The following is a 24,357-nucleotide window of genomic DNA, read 5'->3' on the forward strand; positions in this document are numbered from 1 at the left end:
ACCTGGCCTAAAGTACCAGTAGAATGAAAAAACAAGTTGACTTTATATGCTTAAGTTTGCTTCATTGTATTCATTAAACAAGGGCTGGGCGATATATCGATATTCTCGCTATATCACGGATATCTCTCTGTGCGATATAGAAAATGACTATATCGTGATATTCGAGTATACGTTCTCACACAGTTGCTTTTAGCTGCTGGCATTACACTACAGGTTCTTCCCACTCTTTTTTGTCTTTGCTTCTCACGGAGACGTAAAACAAGCGCACCTTCTTACATACGTCACATACGTATATGCCCTCGCGGAGCAGAGGTAGCAGCATGGGTAACGTTAGCTGTGGTGCGAGTGGTAATACGAGAGAAAGTAGGTTCGAACCTGGTAACAAATGAAGGAAGAATTAATTCCCAAGAAAAACAGCAGGGGGTCTATCGTCTGGCGGTGGTTTGGCTTCAAGTGGGAATATGTCGAACAGACAACCGTAATTTGTCAAGTGTGGGCCAAAAGCGTTGCTACAAAAAGTAGCATTACTGCTAATATGTAGCATCATTTGAAAAGTCACGTTAGAAAATAAAGAGTGCTTAAAACTCCGCATGTCAACATGTCCGTTCGGTGCCACACCAACAAAATGCAGAGGCAACCATTTCCACATCAACACAGTATGAAAAAAAAAGTCAACAACAGAAGGAGATAAAGTCCGCAGGAACCTACCACATAGCGAAGGACATACACACTATTTGATTTCCTAGTATGCAGCTCATTTTTGAATGACAGTTATTGAAATATCTTGTGTGACATCATGCACAAAAGTGAACTTTATTTGTTTTGAACTATTGTAGTGGCGTTCTGTACAAAAAGTGCATTTTCATTTGGTGTTGTTTTGATATGTCATCTTAGAAATGAATAAAAAATTATTCTGCGGCCTGGTACAGGGCCGTGGCCCGATTGGTACCGGGCCGCAGAATAATTTTTTATTCATTTTTATTTAAAAAAAAAAAAATATATATATATATATATTTTTTTTTTTTTTTTAAATAAAATCAACATAAAAAACACAATATACACTTACAATTAGTGCACCAACAGCAAAAACCTCCCTTTTTCATGACAAAACATCCGTTCTTCATGACAAAGAAAAAAAATAAAAATAAAATAAATAAATAAAAATAAAAGGATTCCCCTCCCCCGGGCCGCGGGACAAATTGTAAAGCGTTGACCGGTCCGCGGATACAAAAAGGTTGGGGACCACTGATCTTAGTGACATCATGCACGAAAGTGCACTAATAGCTTGTTTTAAAATGTCTCTGACAATCTTGCACTTTCTGTTTTGAAATGACATGAATGTTTGTGCCACTGCTTAATAACTGTTTAATAAATATACTTTTGGTCAATTGACTTAGTTGTGATTTCCTTCTCTGCATGAAAGTTTAAAATGAGCATATACTAATGCAGTATGAAGAAGAATGTTTTAATGTACACACATAGAATCATCATACTGCTGTGATTATATGCATCAAGTGTTCATTCAAGGCTAAGGCAAAATATCGAGATATATATCGTGGCCTGAAAATATATATATGGCCTAAAAATATCGAGATATTAATAAAATGCCATACCGCCCAGCCCTACACCATAACTCTGACTACAATAGCCGTAATGGGCCGACAATCTATCAAGCGGAGCGGCTTCAAAGTCATACTGTACAACATTTTGACGGATTTTTGAGTGCCATGTGTAATGTTATTTTTTTTTTCTTTCTCAATGGAACACTTACATTTTTGGTGTTGTTTACTGGAGTCATATTGCAGTCTACATGTATATCTTATTGTGTGACTTTGAGGTCGGTAAGCACAACCAGAACTATCCCGTACATTAGGCGCACCGGGTTATAAGGCGCACTGTCAATTTTTGAGAAAACTAACGGATTTTAAGAGTGCCTTATAGCAGTGGTTCGTGTACCCCCTGGGGGTACTTAAAGGTATGCCAAGGGGTACGTGAGATTTTTTTTTAAATATTCTAAAAATAGCAACAATTCAATAATCCTTTTTAAATATATTTATTGAATAATACTTCAACAAAATATGAACATATGTTCATAAACTGTGAAAAGAAAAGCAAACAATGCAATATTCAGTGTTGACAGCTAGATTTTTTGTGGACATGTTCCATAAATATTAATGTTAAAAGATTTATTTTTTCGTGAATAAATGTTTAGAATGAAGTTGATGAATCCAGATGGATCTCTATTACAATCCCCAAAGAGGGCACTTTAAGTTGATGATTACTTCTATGTGTAGAAATCTGTATTTATAAGTGAATCACTTGTTTATTTTTCAACAAGTTTTTAGTTATTTTTATATCTTTTTTTCCAAATAGTTCAAGAAAGACCACTACAAATGAGCAATATTTTGCACTGTTATACGATTTAATAAATCAGAAACCGATGACATAGTGCTGTATTTTTCTTCTTTATCTCTTTTTTTTTTTAACCACAAATGCTTTGCCCTGATTAGGGGGTACTTGAATTAAAAAAAATTCACAGGGGGTACATCACTGAAAAAAGTTTGAGAACCACTGCACTAGAGTCCGAAAAAGACAGTATGTGAAAATACCATCTAAACATCACAAAGTATCACAAGTTCACAGCAAACTTGTTTGTTCTTCGACTCTGCTTGCTCCCTTAGGCTTTCGGAAAATGGTGCACTCTTCTGCCATTCGCGTGGGGCATTTTTCTTTAAGAAAGGCTAAATGGAGCAGGAAACCGATGGTTTGTACATTCCAAGTAGAGAACGAGACTCTGTCCCAGGTGGAGGAGTTTAAGTATCTCTGGTTTTTGTTCACAAGTGAGGGAAAGATGGAGACGGAAATCAGCCGAAGAATCGGAGCAGCTGGGGCAATATTGCAGTCTCTCTGCCGCACCGTTGTGACGAAACCAGAGCTGAGCCAGAAGGCAAAGCTCTCGGTCTACCGAGCTATCTACATTCCTACTTTCACCTATGGTCATGAAATGTGGGTCATGACCGACAGAATAAGATCACGGCTACAAGCGGCCGAAATGACTTTCCTCAGAAGAGTGGCTGGCATCTACCTTAGAGATAGGGTGAGAAGTTCAGTCACCTGAGAGAGACTCGGAGTAGAGCCGCTGCTCCTTCATTTGGAAAGAAACCAGCTTAGGTGGTTTGGGCATCTCGTGCGGATGCCTCACGAGCATCTCCCTAGGGAGGTCCTCATTGCACGTCCCAGTGGGAGGAGACCCCGCGGCAGACCAAGGACCAGATGGGGGGATTTACATCTCTCTGGCCTGATAACGCTTCGGGATTTCCCAAGAGGAAGTTGCTAATGTTGCTCTGGAGAGGGAAGTCTGAGGGTCTCTGCTGGAGATGTTGTCCCCACGACCCGATTCCGGATAAGCGGTTGAAGATGGAGGGATGGATAAATGGCGCAATGACCACCACGCATATTGATGTGAGCCGGACGTGACTACTCAAGCAAGGATGAGAACCTCTGTATAGGTAGACTTTAGCCACACTATCAAGCCACTTTCGTCAGAATGCTACATTTCATTGACGATGCGTTTGTTGCAGCTTGTCGCTTTTGAATTTGCAGGAGACGGCTAACATTTGTCAACTCCGATGTAATCACGATAGGGGGATATAATTGAAATATCAGTCGTAAGCCACGTTTATATCATTTCAATTGTATGTTGTATATATGGGACAACTCTGGAGGAGAGCGATACAAGTGAGAAAAGGCGCCTCAGACACACAGACTCGCCATCTGCTCTCACACATCCATGGGTTTGTCCAAGCTGCTCTGCACTATACTAAGTTGAAGTTAACATACGCAAGAGGCAACCACTAAATCAAAGACGAGCTAGAAACCGTGACTGTGTCTTATGGAACAACGAGTAAATGCTCCAAGAGTACAGTAACTCCATGCAACTGCTCCTCTCAGAAGCATGGAAACATTCAGTGTTAAGGTTGTTGAGAATCGCTCCTTTTATTAAAACTGCAGTTTATTATTATGAGAATCAAAGGCTTGCAGAGGAACGATGAATAATAAGAACAAACACAAAAAAATTGATGTCCAACAGGCACCCATTAGTATTTTTATCATAGTATCGAGTATCTTTTCAAGGGACAATAATATAGAAACCAAACTTGCATATACTTCAGAGTAGTTAGTGTACAGCTTGTGTAGCATGAGTAGCGATGTACTATCCAACAAGTGGCTATGAAGATAATTGAGTCTTGCTGAGAGTCAAACATGCTAGTGGTTAATGTCATGGTCGGTGGCTGCATGAATGCTGCCGGCACTGAGAAGCTGCGGTTCATCAAGGGAAACATCAATTCCAACATTGTATTCTGTTACGTAGGAAAATGGCTGGCTGTGTCTTTTTTTTTTGTCTTGCTGAGGAAAATAAAGGCTATAAAGTGTCTCCACCAGACATGGATGGATGGATGGACTTAGACTTAGACATAGACCAACTTTAATGATCCACAAGGGAAATTGTTCCACACAGTAGCTCAGTTACAAAGGATGGAAAGTGTAAGGATGGAAAGGACTATGCAGGTATAAAATAGACTAAAAATGTACCGTAGTAGCAATATAAAATATAACATATATGTAATATTTACATAATAGATGTATAGTATATGATGTATACTGATATATTATATTATATGTTTATATCATATATACAATGTATAACAATTACCATGTACAATATTACAGTATATGTAACAGCTGCAGCAAAAACTAGAGAGTAGATCAGCAGAAAATAGACATTATAAACAAAGAGAGGTAGCTGCCATTATGATGTGCTGTCATGTTTTCTAATGACCGTAAGTCGTCAACCATACAAAGTATTTCAATGGTCGGAATCTGCATTTATGGATGATATACCAGTTACTATGGTAATCTGATTAGTTACTATGGTCATCTAATTAGTTGCTGTTGTATTCTACGTCACAGCAGCTCAGAGGAGGCACCAAGCAGCGTGGGTGGGGAGTGTTTCCACTGACGCGGAAGGAGATTTTCACAACAAAAAGTTCTAAAGCTTAGTGATATATAGAATAGAATAGAAAGTACTTTTTTGATCCCAGGGGGAAATTCAGCAAATATCATATATATCAGATTGTAGGTGGGTTTATTTTGTACTCTTCGCGTTCATATTTCACCGTTTGTTGCATTTTTGTTGCGTTTCACTTTATTGTAAAATATGTTGATCGAAAGGTGGTGTGACATTCATATTTTGTCTAATATTCAGTGTTTTATCCTTCATAGAAACATGAAAAATTCCATTCCGTTTTTTAAGGCGGTCTGTCATAACGTTTTTAGCATTCAATCAGACATTATTGTGAGGTTTTGTATTAGTGTTCCTAAAAATAGATATACCGGCCCCCAGACACATTTTTTTCTCTAAATGTGGCCCAATGAGTCAAAATAATTGCCTAGATAGATAGATAGATAGATAGATAGATAGATAGATAGATACTTTATTGATTCCTTCAGGAGAGTTCCCTCAGGAAAATAAAAATTCCAGCAGACATAGATAGATAGATAGATAGATAGATAGATAGATAGATAGATAGATAGATAGATGGTACTTTATTGATTCCTTCAGGAGAGTTCCTTCAGGAAAATTAAAACATGAACCCCAGATAGCACCTGTGGGGCTTGCTCAAGTGGAAGGAGTCTAAAGCGGGGTTCACCCTGCAGGGTAAGATGTCTGTTTTTGACTCTGTTCTGTAACGCCCTGCAGAGCGACCTCAAGGCTCATAGACAAAACACGCACTCATGGAGTAGTATACACATACGCACATATATTCCCCCATGCGATTTTGTTGTTCTTATAGCCAGACCTGTGTTTCGGCTACAACTGTTGCCTTCCCCAGAGGTTATACCGTGACGTTGCTGTGACGTGTTTGGTAAGCCGATTCAAACGTTTTTTGGCGCCGTCTTCCTGCTTGTAGTAGCAGGCTGACAGCGCCATCTGCCATCACGTGAAAACCTTTGAGGCAGGCAAAAGTTGTGGCCGAAACCATCAGGTAGGGAAATAAACACAGGTCTGACTATAAGAATAACAAAATCGCATAATTTTTTTGAAGACCCAATGTGTAACCACTTCGGGGCATTGTGATGCGGTTCGTTCTTCCCTGATGCAGATCGGGCTCGGACACAGCGTGAAGGCAAGAAATAATGGTTTATTTAAACTAAAAACAGACTAACAGCAGAAACACTGGTACTAGGCACAAAAGGCAAACAAACAAAACTAGCATGGGAGCTAGAAACAACCAAAAGTGCTAGCATGGGAGCTAGGGAAATAAACAAACTTGCACAAGGCACAAAAGAGAAAACAAAAACTACTAGCATGGGAGCTAGAGGAACAAAAGGCTTATCGTGAAAGCTAGCAAGTAAACACATGGAATTCGATTCGTTACTGTAGTGAAACACAAACTATGTGAAACACTAACTTACAAAGCCAGAAAGAATGAACAGAAAAAGCAGGTTTAATTAAGGACGGTGATTAGCAAAACAGGTGTGCGTCTGGAAATCGTGGCAGGTGAAAATAATAAGCAGCCATCGTGACAGAACAAACAGGAACTAAGGAAGTGAACCATTAACAGAATATGATACAAAAACGTAACAAAACACAAATATGGTATGATCCGGGCAGCGGATCATAACACTAATGAACCTCTTTGGATTGCACAAAACCCCAACCCAGTTGTAAATTTGATCCCCAGCAACTCTTCGAAGTATCATACAGGTTTATATGCTTTTATAGTGTATATATACTTTTCTCATTCTGTACATAGTCATCTACATAGTGTATATACTCCCCACATTTTTTGTATATATTGTTTTTCAAATCACCTGATATGTATATGTACATAATTTATAAAAAAAATTATGTATTTTTTATATACATGTTATAGGTGATATATCTTTTATTATTGAATGTATCAAGTGTGATGAATATCTAATGAACAACAATGGAAATAAGCCTTTTGGCTTTGTGTGCCATCCATTTGCCTTTTAAAAGCATTACATGGATTAAATTCTTTACGATGTCAATAAACTTCTCAATCAATCAATCAATCAATCAATCAATCAATCAATCAAGACCCACCCCACGCCTTCGCCGCTTCAACCCCTCATGGTATGATGGCTTACGGAGCAGCGCCCTGATAGCTGCAGCTTCGGACTGGATGCCCCAACGTGTTTTCATGTGCTTAATGCTGTTTGAGTCATTTTTTCCTGGTCCCAAACTGAGTCCCCTATCCCTGCGTCCTCCCAATAGAAGTTCAGTTCTGGAGCTGCTTTTACTCTCCAACTCTTCCTCATCCTCGCCCCATGTTTTACCTTTCTTAACTTTTTTTTACGGTGCACCACCCCTGTGGTGATCCATCCTTTTTTCCTGTTCTGTACACCACTGTAACTGTAAATTGTATGTATTTTATACCATGAATTGATAAACGTAGACCCCGACTTAAATAAGTTGAAAAACGTATTCGGGTGTTACCATTTCGTGGTCGATTGTACGGAATATTTTTCAGCCCGGATTTTTTCTAAGTACATACACGAGAGAGGCTTGAGTTGTAGCCTACTTTAAGCCTCTTTCGATTTTGTGTTTTTTTTCCTGGTCGACCAAAACACCTCCATCACGTTAGTAGGTGCGCCAGGCCTAGACAGGCCGAATTGGCAGGGAATGTGTCAGAGTCAAAGTGAGCTATTTTGGGACACAATTGTTGGATTTTCCCCTCTTTTTTATGGTTCTTTTTTTGAAAGGCTCTTCCAGGCCCTGAGCGACAGGGGCTCACGCGGACATCCGTGGCCGCCTTGGGGGCGCTATCTACTAATAAAAGTCTCAATCAATTAATCAATCAATCAGTCTGCACTTGGAAAGTTGGACTGAAAACTGATTTTGTGTTATATTTGTAAGTGCAATGACAATAAAGTTATATTCTATTCTCTTCTATTATATTGACACATACTACTCTTTAAGTACATCCAAGTTTGATATCTACTGTATAATTCCTTGAGGAAATAAAAACAGTTGCTGATATGTGAGGTCTCTGCTCAATTTTTCACTCACACACGCTTGACAATGAGAAACTTTGTTTTGACGGGCCTGAGAACGAACAAAGGTCGTTTTGTATTGCGTAGTCAGAACCAGGAACCATCATCTCCACTGGCATGTACACAACAAACACATCATCACAATGGAGCACAAAGTTTGGCGGGAACCAGCAGAGACACTGTTGACTCGGTCTCAACATCACCACAATATCCCGATAGTGCTATTATCAATATACCGTGTGTTTATAGATGTTAGTTTTGCACGATAAAAATAATACATTTAAGTCCAACGATAGAGCTTTTAATACTATCGATATATATTGTGACAATGCATGTTGATTACACAATCTAGCATGAGTTGATTAACGTGGACCCCGACTTAAACAAATTGAAACACCTATTCGGGTGTTACCATTTAGTGGTGTATTGTACCGAATATCTACTGTACAGTGCAATCTACTAATAAAAGTTTCAATCCATCAAAAATGCAATGTACCATTCTCACTATTGGCTAAGGTTCCTCCGCAGTGCTAAGCCACTTCTAATCAGTAATCCTCGCCTCCTTGGGGGCAAAAAAACTAAATTCCATAGAAGTATCGTTATTACTGGAGAATGCGGAATAGCTAAACATGCTATACTACATAACATAAAAGGATATGCTAACTGCAAGCTAGAGCACTTGAATATAAACAGAGGTGGGTGTATTGATTCAAATATCCACGGAAACGATACCAAGTATAGTATGAGTATTTGGTTGATAACACAGTGGTTCAATGAATACTTTAGTTTGACATGCGCAGAATCTAACAAACAGAAAGCTGTGTCATTATTTGTGCTATGGCGCCATCCTTTGGAAAAGTTTGTTCACTGCAGGTGACTAAGCAGTTACTTACACTGTTAAACACGGTTTTGTGCATTTCTGCTTCTCCGACGTAACCACTGTATTTACTTATTATTTCGTTCTGTTCACTACTTTTGTTTTACTTCTCTTTTTGAAATGGAGCTGTTCTGTGCATTCCATGTTGTGATTATGTAAGGGTTGCAGCACGTCTTTATGTTAGAACATTCTGTGTATGCGTTTGAGGTTAGCAGGTAGCACTTGGAGTAGCTTTAATGTGGTGAATAAAGCAGCTCATTAAGACGACAACTGGATCCCTTCTTTGTTACATTGACACATGACACTCCAGACCATACTTGTCTTTTTGCTAGTCTCGTTTTAAAGCAACAAACTCAGCAGTGTATAACGCTACTTCTGTACATGTTGAATGGGGCGAGACAGCAACAAGACTAACCTGAAGTGTTTAGATGCGCTACAATCCGAATGACTTCCGGCATAAACCAATCGTCTCGATCAGAATACAATTCTGATCTGAATGTGTGTGATTCTGAATGGCGTATTTACATGAAGGATTTTTATTCCAGTCAGGCTTTTAATCCGATTAAATGTGTCCAAGTGCACATAGCGAGTAACAGCTAACACTGACGATCCAAATCGCTATTATTAAAGAACTCCGGCTGATTAGTGATTCCCAGAGCCCAAAAAAAAAAGTCTGCGAGCTATAGAGCGTTTTCTATTCAGGCTCCAGTACTCTGGAAAGCCTTCCCAGTAACATTTAGAGATGCTACCTAAGTAGAAGCATTTAAGTCCCATTTTAAAACTCATTTGTATACTGTAGACTTTAAATAGACCCTCTTTTTGCACAAGTTGATCTGCCGTTTCTTTTCTTTTCTCCTCTGCCACCCTATACATTGTGGCCCCACCATGTACTGGACTCTCACTATTATGTTACATCCACTAGGGACTGGACTTTCACAATATTATGCTAGATCCACTCGACGTGCATTGCATCCCTTCTCATCCTAGGGGGGTGTCACCCACATCTGCTGTCCTCTCCAAGGTTTCTCATAGTCATCCACATTGACGTCCCACGGGTTGTGAGTTTTTCCTTGCCCTTTTGTGGGCTCTTAACCGAGGATGTCATTGTGGCTTGTGCAGCCCTTTGAGACACTTGTGATTAAAGGCCTACTGAAACCCACCACTACCGACCACGCAGTCTGATAGTTTATAAATCAATGATGAAATATTAACATTGCAACACATGCCAATACGGTCGGTTTAGTTTACTAAACTACAATTTTAAATTTCCCGCGGAGTTTCTTGTTGACAACGTCGCGGAATGACGCGTATAATGACGCCTGTTTGTGACATCTCGGGTCGTAGCGGACATATTAGCCCAGCACCACACACGGTTAAAAGTTGTCTCTTTTCATCGCATAATTACACAGTAATTTGAACGTCTGTGTTGTTGAATCTTTTGCAATTTGTTCAATTAATAATGGAGACTATAAAAAAGAATGCTGTTGGTGGAAAGCGGTGGATTGCAGCTGCCTTTAGCACCGAAACACAGCCGGTGTTTCTTTGTTGCGAAACTTTAACACAGAGCGGTCAAGCGAAGATGTTTCTCTACTTCAACCACCAAGTTTTTGGATGGGAAAATTGTGATATTAAGTCGGCTCTTACCGGAGACATCAGTGGATTATACATCCTCCTACTGCAGCTCAAAAAGGCAGCTGTGATCTTGGCTCCTCCGACTTTCAGGTATGACTTTACAATCTCACTAAAACACTATTAAAACAATAAGCAGGTAAGGGATCTTCCAGAATTATCCGAGTAAATGTGTCTAATTACATCTGAAACGGTCCCACTGCCGTCGCCTGGAGCCGTCGCCTTTTTTTTTTTTTTGTGCTTCACTCTAACTTTCCTCATCCACTAATCTTTCATCCCCGCTCAAATTAATGGGGAAATTGTTGCTTTCTCGGTCCGAATAGCTCTTGCTGCTGGAGGCTATGATTATAAACAATGTGAGGATGTGAGGAGCCCTACAACCCGTGACGTCACGCGCACATCGTCTGCTACTTCCGGTAAAGACAAGGCTTTGTTATTAGGGACCAAAAGTTGCGAACTTTATCGTGGATGTTCTCTACTAAATCCTTTCAGCAAAAATATGGCAATATCGCGAAATGATCAAGTATGACACATAGAATGGACCTGCTATCCCCGTTTAAATAAGAAAATCTCATTTCAGTAGGCCTTTAAGGGCTATATAAATAAACATTGATTGAGTGATTGATTGATATCATTAGCTAACAACACCCAAAGCTAATGCGTGTGCATGTGTCACGTACGTACGTGGTTACTTCCTAGAAGCCGGAAGAGTGCGGGATATACTGTGGTGAATACGTTGGAAAGTTAGCACCCTCTGGACATCTGTCTAAATGTTGCAAAAAGACCCTTCAAGCATCTGCATGGGAACTGAAGTTCAGAACATTCCTCTCCCAGGAATTAAGTAACTGCTCATTTTTGCCTTCATCGCTCAGGCAAATGTCGCCGGAGGCTCGTTACGGCGCTTGAAAATAAAACCCCTGAGCAGCAAATCAATATCTTGTTACGTAGCTTGGATAGCAGCATTGATATTTAATACAGATGCAGATCATGTACTTGCACTATTTATCAACTAAACAATAACAACCTTGCAGGTACGTTAAATAAAATGGAAAGATGGGGTACAATGGAGTACAGAATGTTTCATGTTCATCTTCTGCAGACCTGCCTCCAATCATACCGTCGCCATCGCCCTGTCTCGCCCTTCCCCCACCCTCCCTCTGGTCACAGAATTCGACCCCCGCATCCCCTCCCTTTTCCTCACCCCCACTCCTAGCACATCTCATCACATTAGCGCTGCTCTTCCACCGACACACGCACACACCTTGCTCTCTCTCTCTCCCCACACCCATCCTTCCATGCCTGCCTTCGCTGTGGCGTCTGCGGCCACCCAGCAGGGAGATTCATCACAGCAACCTGGCAGCGGCACACAACACACACACACACACACACACACACACACACACACACACACACACACACACACACACACACACACACACACACACACACACACACACACACACACACACACACACACACACACACACACACACACACACACACACACAGGTCAATAAAGAACAAAACACAAGAGAAATCAATGTTTTGCACTGACAAGAGATGCAGGTACAAAGCGGTTGCTTTATTTGATGCTAATACTAAAACTATTCAAAATAACATAGTATAAGACACGCCTGCACTCTTTGATACATGTGATGTGTACTGTATGTTAGGGCTGACACCAGACAATATCTCCATCCATCCATCCATCTTCTTCCGCTTATCCGAAGTCGGGTCGCGGGGACAACAGCCTAAGCAGGGAAACCCAGACTTCCATCTCCCCAGCCACTTCGTCTAGCTCTTCCCGGGGGATTCCGAGGCGTTCCCAGGCCAGCCGGGAAACATAGTCTTCCCAACGTGTCCTGGGTCTTCCCCGTGGCCTCCTACCGGTTGGACGTGCCCTAAACACCTCCCTAGGGAGGCGTTCGGGTGGCATCCTGACCAGATGCCCGAACCACCTCATCTGGCTCCTCTCGATGTGGAGGAGCAGCGGCTTTACTTTGAGTTCCTCCCGGATGGCAGAGCTTCTCACCCTATCTCTAAGGGAGAGCCCCGCCACACGGCGGAGGAAACTCATTTCGGCCGCTTGTACCCGTGATCTTATACTTTCGGTCGTGACCCAAAGCTCATGACCAAAGGTGAGGATGGGAACGTAGATCGACCGGTAAATTGAGAGCTTTGCCTTCCGGCTCAGTTCCTTCTTCACCACAACGGATCGGTACAACATCCGCATTACTGAAGACGCCGCACCGATCCGCCTGTCGATCTCACGATCCACTCTTCCCCCACTCGTGAACAAGACTCCTAGGTACTTGAACTCCTCCACTTGGGGCAGGGTCTCCTCCCCAACCCGGAGATGTCATTCCACCTTTTTCCGGGCGAGAACCATGGACTCAGACTTGGAGGTGCTGATTCTCATTCCGGACAATATCTCACGGCACACTATTGTGCCGCCACTGGTTTAAACACTAATGTGTTAGTACGAGTTTAGATTGGGGAATGACGTTTCGTAATGGGTAAAAACGTTAATGTCTGTATTTTACATGTTAGCATTTAAACTAGCTAGCAAGCTCGCGCCTTTCAGTCTGTCCATATTAAAGTGCAGTTATGAATGACGGCTCTTTGGTCATTTTTTATTTAATACCGTAACACTAACCGTCGGCTTATTTGTAGTACAAACGCCCACGGCTACAGAAACTGAGGCAAAAGAGTGACTGCTCTCACCAAACACGCACATTAAAACACAAACTTTGATACGAACATAAGAACTCTCCTTGCCTCACAAAGTCAATGACACTTGATGAAGGACAAGATGATTCACCCCCTTCTTTGCATTCCGCTGGGACACAAGCCTGAATGCTCTTAAGCATGCACATGGGGTTTATCAACGCTGGAAAACTTACCGATTTAATTATGGGCCAGCTGCAATGAAGCAGCCCATATTATTATTGCTCATACTTCAAGTTTTAAATGAAACAATGGACGTCCGCTAACTTGTTGTAATTCAACGCCAAGAAAACGGAAATGCTGATTATCGGTCCTGCTAGACACTGACATCTATTTAATAATACCAACTTAACATCTGACAACCAAACAATTACACAAGGCGACTCGGTGAAGAATCTGGGTATTTCCCACCCAACTCTCTCGTTTGAGTCACACATCAAGAGTGTTACTAAAACGGCCTTCTTTCATCTCCGTAATATCGCTAACATTTGTTCCATTTTGTCCACTTGCGACGCTGAGATCATTATTCATGCGTTTGTTACGTCTCGTCTCGATTACTGTAACGTATTATTTTCGGTTCTCCCTATGTCTAGCAATAAAAGACTACAGTTGGTACGAAATGCAGCTGCGAGACTTTTGACAAGAAGAAAGTTTGATCATATTACGCTTATACTATATATACCTATGTACAAAAATACCTACATATAAACCTATACTGGCTCACCTGCATTGGCTTCCTGTGCACGTACATATAAAATACTACACAGTCCAGCTCCATCCTATCTTGCTGTTTGCATTGTACCATATGTCCCGGCAGGAAAGCTGCGTTCAAAGAACTCCGGCTTATTATTGATTCTCAGAGACCAAAAAAAGTCTGCGGGCTATAGAGCGTTTTCTATTGGGGCTCCAGTACTCTGGAATGCCCTCCCGGTAACAATTTGAGATTCTACCTCAGTAGAAAAACATTTAAGTCCCATCTTAAAACCCATTTCTATACTGTAGCCTTTAAGTAGACCCCCTTTTCAGACCAGTTGATCTGCCGTTTCTTTTCTTTTTCTCCTCTGTCCCCCTCTCCCTTGTGGAGGGGGTCACAGGTCCGGTGGCCATGGATGAAGTGCTAGCTGTCCAGAGTTGGAACCCTGGGTAGACCGCTCGCCTGTGCATTGGTTGGGGACATCTTTGCGCTGCTGACCTGTCTCCGCTCGGGATGGTCTCTTGCTGGCCCCACTACGGACTGGACTCTCACTATTATGTTAGATCCACTAGGGATTGGACTTTCACAATATTATGTTAGATCCACTCGACGTCCATTGCATCCGGTCTCACCCTAGGGGGGTGTCACCCACATCTGCGGTCCTCTCCAAGGTTTCTCATAGTCATCCACATTGACGACCTACTGGGTTGTGAGTTTTTCCTTGCCCTCTTGTGGGTTCTCAACCGAGGATGTCGTTGTGGCTTGTGCAGTCCTTTGAGGCACTTGTGATTTAGGGGGATATAAATAAACATTGATTGATTGATTGATATTATTAGCTAACAACACCCAAAGTTAAAGCGCGTGCGTGTGTCACGTAAGTACATAGTTACGTCCTAGAAGCCAGAAGAGTGCGGGATATACTGTGGTGAATACGTTGGAAAGTTAGCACCCTCTAGACCAGTGGTTCTCAAATGGGGGTACGCATACCTCTGGGGATACTTGCAGGTATGCCAAGGGGTACGTGAGATTTTTCTTTTTACTTATGGAGAGTATTGTGAATAAATTGAGAACAGGAAGTTAAAGTACCAAAAACTATAAAAATGGGAGCCATTACCTCCCTGCTTGGCACTCAGCATCAAGGGTTGGAATTGGGGGTTAAATCACCACAAATGATTCTTGGGCGCAACCACCGCTGCTGCTCACTGCTCACCCTCACCTCCCAGGGGGTGATCAAGGGTGATGGGTAAAATAATTTCGCCACACCTAGTGTTTGTGTGTGACAATCATTGGTACTTTAAATTTTTAACTTTAAATAAGCTTTGCTTCTTCCTACTCCCTTTCGAACATGTTGAATTGAGAAACTGGAAATTGTGATGTATCATGTATGCGTGCATGTGTGATGTATCAAGTTGTATGCATGAATGTTTGAAATAAACTCAACTTTAGTCGTAATGTATTGTAATTAGAGATGGGCGATAATGGCTTTTTTGCCTATATCCGATATTCCAATTAGGGCTGGGCGATATATCGATATATCGCTGGTTTTAAACACATTTTTTCATGTAGACGCATAGAATAATCATACTGGTGTGATTATATGTATCAAGTGTTCATTCAAGGCTAAGGCAAAATATGGAGCTATATATCATGTATCGCGATATGGCCTAAAAATATCGCGATATTCAAAAAAGACCATATCGTCCAGCCCTAATTCCGATATTGTCCAACTGTTAATTACCGATACAGATATCAACCGATACCGATATATACAGTCGTAGAATTAACACGTTATTATGCTTAATTTTTTTGCGATGCATTAAACAATGTAACAAGGTTTTCCGAAAAATAAATCTACTCAAGTTATGGGAAAAAATGCCAACATGGCACTGCCATATTTATTATTGAAGTCACAAAGTGCATTTTTTTTTAACATGCCTCAAAACAGCAGCTTGGAATTTGAGACATGCTCTCCCTGAGAGAGCATGAGGAGGTTGAGGTGGGGTTGAGGTGTGGGGGCTAGGTGGCAGCGGGTGTGTATATTGTAGCATCCCGGAAGAGTTAATGCTGCAATGGGTTCTGGGTATTTGTTCTGTTGTGTCACACTGCGGATGTTCTCCCGAAATGTCTGTCATTCTTGTTTGGTGTGGGTTCACAGTGTGGCGCATATTTCGAACAGTGTTCAAGTTGTTTATACGGCCACCCTCAGTGTGACCTGTATGGCTGTTGACCAAGTATGCATTGCATTCACTTGTGTGTGTGAAAAGCCGTAGATATTATGTGACTGGGCCGGCACGCAAAGGCAGGGCCTTTATCGTTTACTGCCGCTTTGTACTTCTCCATACGGCCGTGTACAAAGCGGCATTTTAAAAAGTCATACATTTTACTTTTTAAAAACCGGTACCGATAATTTCCGATATTAAGTTTTAAAGCATTTATCGGCCAATAATATCGGCAGTCCGATATTATCGGACATCCCTAATTGTAATGCATCACTCTGCGTTACAAATACTGTCATTTCCTTACTTATCAATGAGCAAAATATTAGCTTTACACCACTCCTACCATAACAAACATAAAGCATGCACATCCATCCAATTTTTCTACCGCTTGTCTCTTTTGGGGTCGTGGGGCATTGTCCATAAAAAAAATGAAAACAACATTTTTTTTTAAAAAACATTATGCTATGCAACATGTGTCAAATCTTTAAATCTTACCTTTTCCACGTTATCCACCGTGAAGTCCACAGCATCCGGTGTGGTAGTTATCCTCCCCGGCGTCTCCATAATAACCCCGCTGGGACAACAAGGACAAAAAAACAACACATCAATATTGGACTGGATTCTCACGGTCATGTTAGATCAGGGGTCACCAACGCGGTGCCCGCAGGCACCAGGTAGCCTGTAAGGATCAGATGACTAGCCCTCTGGCCTGTTCTAAAAAGAGCTCAAATAGCAGCACTTACCAGTGAGCTGCCTCTATTTTTTAAATTTTATTTATTTACTAGCAAGCTGGTCTCGCTTTGCTCGACATTTTTAATTCTAAGAGAGACAAAACTCAAATATAATTTGAAAATCCAAGAAAATATTTTAAAGACTTGGTCTTCACTTGTTTGAATAAATTCATTTATCTTTTTTATTTTGCTTCTTAAAACTTTTAGAAAGACCATTTTAGAGAAAAAATACAACCTCAAAAAGGATTTTTAAACACATATACCTTTTTACCTTTTAAATTCCTTCCTCTTCTTTCCTGACAATTTAAATCAATGTTCAAGTAAATTTATTTTTTTATTGTAAAGAATTAATTTAATTCTTAATTTTAGCTTCTGTTTTTTCGACTAAGAATATTTGTGAAATATTTCTTCAAACTTATTATGATTAAAATTAAAAAAAAATATTCTGGCAAATCTAGAAAATCTTTAGAATCACACTTAAATCTGATTTCAAAGTCTTTTGAATTTATTTAAAACATTTTGTTCTGGAAAATCTAGAAGAAATAATGATTTGTCTTTGTTAGAAATATAGCTTGGTCCAATTTGTTATATATTCTAACAAAATGCAGATTGGATTTTAACCTATTTAAAACATGTCATCAAAATTCTAAAATTAATTTTAATCAGGAAAAATTACTAATGATGTTCCATAAATTATTTTTAAAATTTTTTCAAAAAGATTCAAATTAGCTAGTTTTTCTCTTCTTCTTTTCGGCTCAATTTTGAATTTTAAAGAGTCGAAATTGAAGATAAAATGTTTCAAAATTAAATTTTCTTTTTTCTCCCTGTTTTCTCCTTTTTTAATCCGTTCAATTACGTTTTTTTTCATCATTTATTCTCTACAAAAAACCTTCCGTAAAAGGAAAAAAAATGTACGACGTAATGACAGACAGAAATACCCATTTTTATATATACGTGTATATATATATAGAGAGAGAGAGAGAGAGAGAGAGACAGAGAGAGAGAGAGAGATTTATTAAAGGTAAATTTAGCAAATTGGCTATTTTTGGCAATTTATTTAAGTGTGTATCAAACTGGTAGCCCTTCAAATTAATCAGTACCCAAGAAGGAGCTCTTGGTTTCAAAAAGGTTGGTGACCCACTCCTGTGTTAGATCCACTGAGGATTGGACTTTCACAATATCATGTTGGACCCGCTCAAAATCTGTTGCTTTCGGTCACCCTAGTTATCATTGTCGACGTCCCACTGGGGTGAGTTTTTCCTTGCCCTTATGTGGGCTCTACCGAGGATGTCGTTGTGGTTCGTGCAGCCCTTTGAGACACTTGTGATTTAGAGGCCTACTGAAACCCACTACTACCCACCACGCAGTCTGACAGTTTATATATCAATGATGAAATATTAACATTGCAACACATGCCAATACGGCCGGTTTAGTTTACTAAATTGCAATTTTAAATTTTCCGCGAGGTATCCTGTTAAAAATGTCGCGGAATGATGACGCTTATGATGACACATGCACGTGACGTCACCGGTAATAGCGGACATGTTCTCCCAGCACCGATCACGGCTAGAAGTAGTCTGTTTTTATCGAATAATTACACAGCATTCTGAACATCAGTGTTGCTGAATCTTTTGCAATTTGTTCAATTAATAATGGAGACTACAAAGAAGAATGCTGTTGGTGGAAAGCGGTGTATTGCAGCCGGCTGTAGCAACACAAACACAGCCGGTGTTTCTTTGTTTGTTGTGAAGCTTTACTATGGAACAGAGCGGTCAAGCGAACATGGTTCTCTACCACATGTCAACTGGCAGGTTTCGGTGAGAAAATTGTGGTAATAAGTCGGCTCTTACCCTAAACATGAGCAGAGCTTGTGTCGTTCCTCCTGCAGCTGTCAAAGAGGCAGCTGCGAGTCTTGCCTCCTCCGTGGCTTCCCTCAGTGACACTGGCGGTCACCATACCCCTCCAACTTTCAGGTATAATAATAATAATGATAATAATGAATTAGATTTATATCGCGCTTTTCTATTGTTAGATACTCAAAGCGCTCACAGAGAAGTGGGAACCCATCATTCATTCACACCTGGTGGTGGTAAGCTACATCTGTAGCCACAGCTGCCCTGGGGTAGACTGACGGAAGCGTGGCTGCCAGTTTGCGCCTACGGCCCCTCCGACCACCACCAATCGTTCATTCATCATTCATTCACCAGTGTGAGCGGCACCGGGGGCAAAGGGTGAAGTGTCCTGACCAAGGACAAAACGGCAGCGATTTGGATGTCAATAGGTGGGAAGCAAACCTGCAACCATCAGGTTTCTAGCACGGCCGCTCTACCCACTACGCCATGCCGCCCCATAGGTATGGCTATATAATCTCACTAAAACATTAATAACACAATAAGCCGATAAGGGATTTTCCATAATTATCCTAGTAAATGAGTCTAATTACATCTGAAAGGGTCCCACTGCCGCCGCCTGGAGCCGTCGCCTTTTCTTTATTTTTTATTGTGCTTCAATTTAACTTTCCTCCTCCACTAATATTTCATCCTCGCTCAAATTAATGGGGAAATTGTTGCTTTCTCTGTCCGAATCGCTCTAGCTGCTTGTGGCCCTGATTGTAAACGATGTTCAGATGTGAGGAGCCCTACAACCCGTGACGTAACGCGCACATCGACTACTACTTCCGGTACAGGCAAGGCTTTTCTATTAGCGACCAAAAGTTGCAAACTTTATCATCGATGTTCTCTTTTAAATCCTTTCAGCAAAACTATGGCAATATGGCGAAATGATCAAGTATGACACATAGAATGGACCTGCTATCCCCGTTTAAATAAGAACATCTCACTTCAGTAGGCCTTTAACTAGGGCTATATAAATAAATATTGATTGATTGATTGAATGAATATTCGTGTCGATCTAAACAAAAAGGTGTTAGTTACCAGAACCCCACCATAAAATAAATAGTTAGCATCACAAACGATGGGAGGGGTTGTGCTAACCGGCAAGCTAACGTTAGCTGGCAGCGGGGACAGGCTAACATCAGGCTAGCTAACTTTAGCAATCCGCGTCACAGGCTAAGCAAATGTGAGAGCATTTTTTTAACGGGGGCTGCGTGTCAGCCCACCATGGATACGGCGAGTGTCGTGTCGGTAAAATAACAAACGTTTTCGCACCTTTATATCCAGGAAGAGGAGCGCGGCGATGCTGTCAACCCGACGCCGCTTTGCCGTCTGTGCTGTGTTCCGGCACAATGCTGCGTTCAAGTGCTGTGGTAACTCCGCGCGTCCGACTAACTCCCCGCCCAGAAACACTATCGTAAAATCACCATCAACATTTTTTTTTTTTTTTACATCTTCAATTTTTTTTTTAATGAAAATGGTGATGTTAATGGGTAGATCTGCGCCGACCAAAATAGCATTAACAGTACAGTAACAATTAATATTAGAAATGACGTAATTCGTAAATGCAACACGGTCAGCAACCCGCGGCTCTGGAGCACATGCGGCTGTTTAGAGCAGTGTTTTTCAACCACTGTGCCGCGGCACTCTAGTGCAGTGTTTTTCAACCTTTTTTGAGCACATTTTTTGTGTTGGAATCCGGAGGCACACCACCAGCAGAAATCACTAAAAAACGAAAGTCAGTTGACAGTAAAAAGTCGTCAATTGTTGGATATGACTTTAAACCAGGCCTTCGCGGTGGCAGAGGGGTTAGTGCGTCTGCCGCACAATACGAAGGTCCTGCAGTCCTGGGTTCAAATCCAGGCTCGGGATCTTTCTGTGTGGAGTTTGCATGTTCTCCCCATGAATGCGTGGGTTCCCTCCGGGTACTCCGGCTTCCTCCCACTTCCAAAGACATGCACCTGGGGATAGGTTGATTGGCAACACTAAATTGGCCCTAGTGTGTGAATGTGAGTGTGAATGTTGTCTGTCTATCTGTGTTGGCCCTGTGATGAGGTGGCGACTTGTCCAGGGTGTACCCCGCCTTCCGCCCGATTGTAGCTGAGATAGGCGCCAGCGCCCCCCGCGACCCCAAAAGGGAATAAGCGGTAGAAAATGGATGGATGGATGGACTTTAAACCAGTGGTTCTCAAATGAAGGTACGCGTACCCCTGGGGGTACTTGAAGGTATGCCAAGGGGTAGGCGAGATTTTTTAATTCAAAAATCCTTTATAAATATATTTATTGAATAATACTTCAACAAAATATGAATAAACTTAAAGTGCCCTCTTTGGGGATTGTAATAGAGATCCATCTGGATTCATCAACTTAATTCTAAACATTTCTCCACAAAAAAAGAAATCTTTAACATCAATATTTATGGAACATGTCCACAAAAAAATCTAGCTGTCAACGCTGAATATTGCATTGTTGTATTTCTTTTCACAGTTTATGAACTTGCATTCATATTCATTAAAAAAAAACGTTGAATGTGGAAAAATATATTTGAACTTACAATTTGTAAAGCCATTGGTTCCACTAGTAGTTGGTTAATTGGAAATGGCGGGCAAACCATTTCACCGCCAGGACAGCTTAATTCGTTTCCGGGGTCGCCCGACCTCGTCTCACAAATATCCTTCTTGAAAATACCCTTGCAAATATATATCTGCCACCTAATCAATGTTTAGCGCTGCTTCTTTGTTGGTTAAAAAATTGAGTACCGCTGATTTCTCCGCTGGCCGGGTATGGCTCCGGTGCCACTTTCTGCTTGGGTAAATCACAACTTGTGATTTGATACTAGGGAGTGACAAGTGGGTATCCGCTCACAGTCACGTTCAACGTAAGGCTACCTAGATGGGCTACAAAACTAAAACTAAAATATTTATTAAAAAAAACCTAGGTTGTGAAAAAAATATATTTGAAATCACAATTTGTAAAGCCATTGGTACCGCTCGTAGTTGGTTGATTTAAGTGGAAGTGGCCATTTCACCGCCAGGACAGCTTAACTCGTTTCCGGAGTCGGCCGACCTCGTCTCACAAGATCTAGTTTCTCTTTAAATATCCATCTTGAAAATGCCTTTGCAAATATATATCTGCCACCTAATCAATGCTTTGCTCTGCTTCTTTGTTGGTTAAAAAAGTGAGTACCGCTGATTTCTCCGCTGGCCGGGTATGGTATCCGGCCGAATTCACACAGCGCTGGCGACTAGATAGCTGAATTCTGATTGGATGAAAGCTGTAACTTAAACTTAAGCCTGACATGACATGAAGAGAATATGATTAATACTCAGCGTCAAGGGGCGAAGTTGGGAGAGTCGCCGTGCCAGCAATCCGAGGGTTACTGGTTCAATCCCCGCCTTCTACCATCCTAGTCACGTCCGTTGTGTCCTTGAGCAAGACACTTCACCCTTGCTCCTGATGGAGCAGCTCCTGCCATCAGTGTGTGAATGGGTGAATGTGGAAATAGTGTCAAAGCGCTTTGAATTCCTTTAAATAAAAGGTAGAAAAGCACTGTACAAGTACAAGTACGCCTTTGTCTCCTCCAGGCTCGACTACTGCAACGCACTTCTTGTCAGGATCCCCAGCAAGAACATTCAGAAGCTGCAGTACATCCAAAATAGTGCTGTGAGGATCCTGAAGAGAGTGCGGAACCATGACCACATCACACCAACTCTCAAATCCCTTCACTGGCTTACTGTTCCACTCAGGATTGGATTCAAAATCTCTCTACTAACTCACCAGTGCCACCATGGAAATGCCCCCCTCGACCTCAAGGAACGGCTCACCCCCAAATCCTCCACACGACACCTCCGCTCCGGACAGGCTAACCTCCTCCAACCTCCACAGACAAAGCTACGAACAATGGGATACCGGGCTTTCTGCTCCGCTGCTCCCAGCCTGTGGAACGCTCTCCCTGACCACCTGGGGGCACCTCAGACTGTGGATGCTTTTAAAAAAGGCTTAAAAACCCATCTTTTTAAAAAAACAAAACATTTTTATAGACATGCATGCTGGTTCTAGCTATTGGGCTGTTTCTAGTTTTATATTTTATTTATTTTTATTATCTTTTTATTATTATTATTATTATAACTATTTGTTTTACACTGTGGCACTTTGAGGTTGTTTGCTCAACGTAAAGTGCTTTTTTTACAAATAAAATCCATTATTATTATTATTATTGTTATTAAGTATACATGTATAACCCATCAAGGGTTGGAATTGGGGGTTAAATAACCCAAAATGATTCCCGGGAGTGGCCACTGCTGCCCACTGCTCCCCTCACCTCCCAGGGGATGATCAAGGGTGATGGGTCAAATGCAGAGAATATCGGGCTGTTTCTAGTTTTATATTTTATTTATTTTTCTTATCTTTTTACTATTGTTATTATCATTATTACTATTTTTTTTTTTACACTGTGGCACTTTGAGGTTGTTTGCTCAAGGTAAAGTGCTTTTTTACAAATAAAATCCATTATTATTATTGTTATTTTTATTATTATTATTTTTATTATTAAGGATTGGCAACACTAAATTGGCCATGGTGTGTGAATGTGAGTGTGAATGTTGTCTGTCTATCTGTGTTGGCCCTGCGATGAGGTGGCGACTTGTCCAGGGTGTACCCCGCCTTCCGCCCGATTGTAGCTGAGATAGGCGCCAGCGCCCCCCGCAACCCTAAAAGGGAATAAGCGGTAGAAAATGGATGGATGGATGTATAACCCATCAAGGGTTGGAATTGGGGATTAAATCACCCAAAATAATTCCCAGGCGTGGCCACCGCTGCTGCCCACTGCTCCCCTCACCTCCCAGGGGTGATCAAGGGTGATGGGTCAAATGGAGAGAATAATTTCACCTCACCTAGTGTGTGTGTGTCACTGAAGCCATCAAAACTATGACACCTGTGAAGTGTGTGTGACAATTATGGGCACTTTACCTTTTAACTTTAATATATTTATAAAAAGTAAATAAAAAATAAAATTAACTTTTATTAATTTATGATCATGATTTATGGTAGGCCAGCAGAGAAGGCTTTGCAGGCCCTAACTTGGTAGGTTTTTGCCTACCGGAGAAGAGGCTCTTCTAGTTTATTCTCAAAGCAACAGCGACACTCAGTGGCCAGACGGCGACATTACACCACACCCAACCTCCCGAGAAAGCGCAAAGTCATGAAACAAATTAACATAAAAGGCAGATTTTTGGCACCAACGACTGAATTTAAAAGTTTTTAAACACCACATTCGATGTGGAAGTGTGGTGTTTGGATAAATAAATGGATTCAAAAATGAGATTATTAAAAGGGTGGGCTATGGTGTTAATAATAACAATAATAATAATGTCCCCGAAAGCAATAATAACACATTTTGCCCTGTCGTGACTGCCAAAGTCAGATCATGGAACTATTTTTGAACCGGTAGTACGTGGCAGCATTTCTGGTAAATGAGGGATCGAGAGAGAGAGAGAGAGGGAGAGAG

The 24,357-nt window shown here is 41.2% G+C and overlaps 1 protein-coding gene across 4 annotated transcripts in view; it reads right to left on the bottom strand.

The window, feature by feature from the left end:
• Window positions 1–20,273, bottom strand: part of LOC133543811 (importin-13-like) — a 93,171-nt gene extending 72,898 nt beyond the window's left edge. For 2 of the 4 annotated variants that reach the window (XR_009804527.1, XM_061888614.1), the window contains exons 1-2: window positions 20,127–20,273; window positions 16,724–16,802 (exon numbers count right to left, since the gene is read on the bottom strand). Coding sequence is in view for 3 of the 4 variants with exons in the window: in XM_061888614.1 (XP_061744598.1) it covers window positions 16,724–16,792 (69 nt within the window). In the remaining variant the exon portion in view is untranslated. Of the gene's footprint in view, window positions 1–16,723; window positions 16,803–18,809; window positions 18,926–20,126 lie in introns of all 4 variants that reach the window. The other 2 variants (XM_061888613.1, XM_061888612.1) reach the window with 2 other exon arrangements.
• Window positions 20,274–24,357: the final 4,084 nt, after the last annotated feature.

Source organism: Nerophis ophidion, linkage group LG26 (genome assembly GCF_033978795.1).
Source record: "Nerophis ophidion isolate RoL-2023_Sa linkage group LG26, RoL_Noph_v1.0, whole genome shotgun sequence".
Classification (NCBI taxonomy): domain Eukaryota; kingdom Metazoa; phylum Chordata; class Actinopteri; order Syngnathiformes; family Syngnathidae; genus Nerophis; species Nerophis ophidion.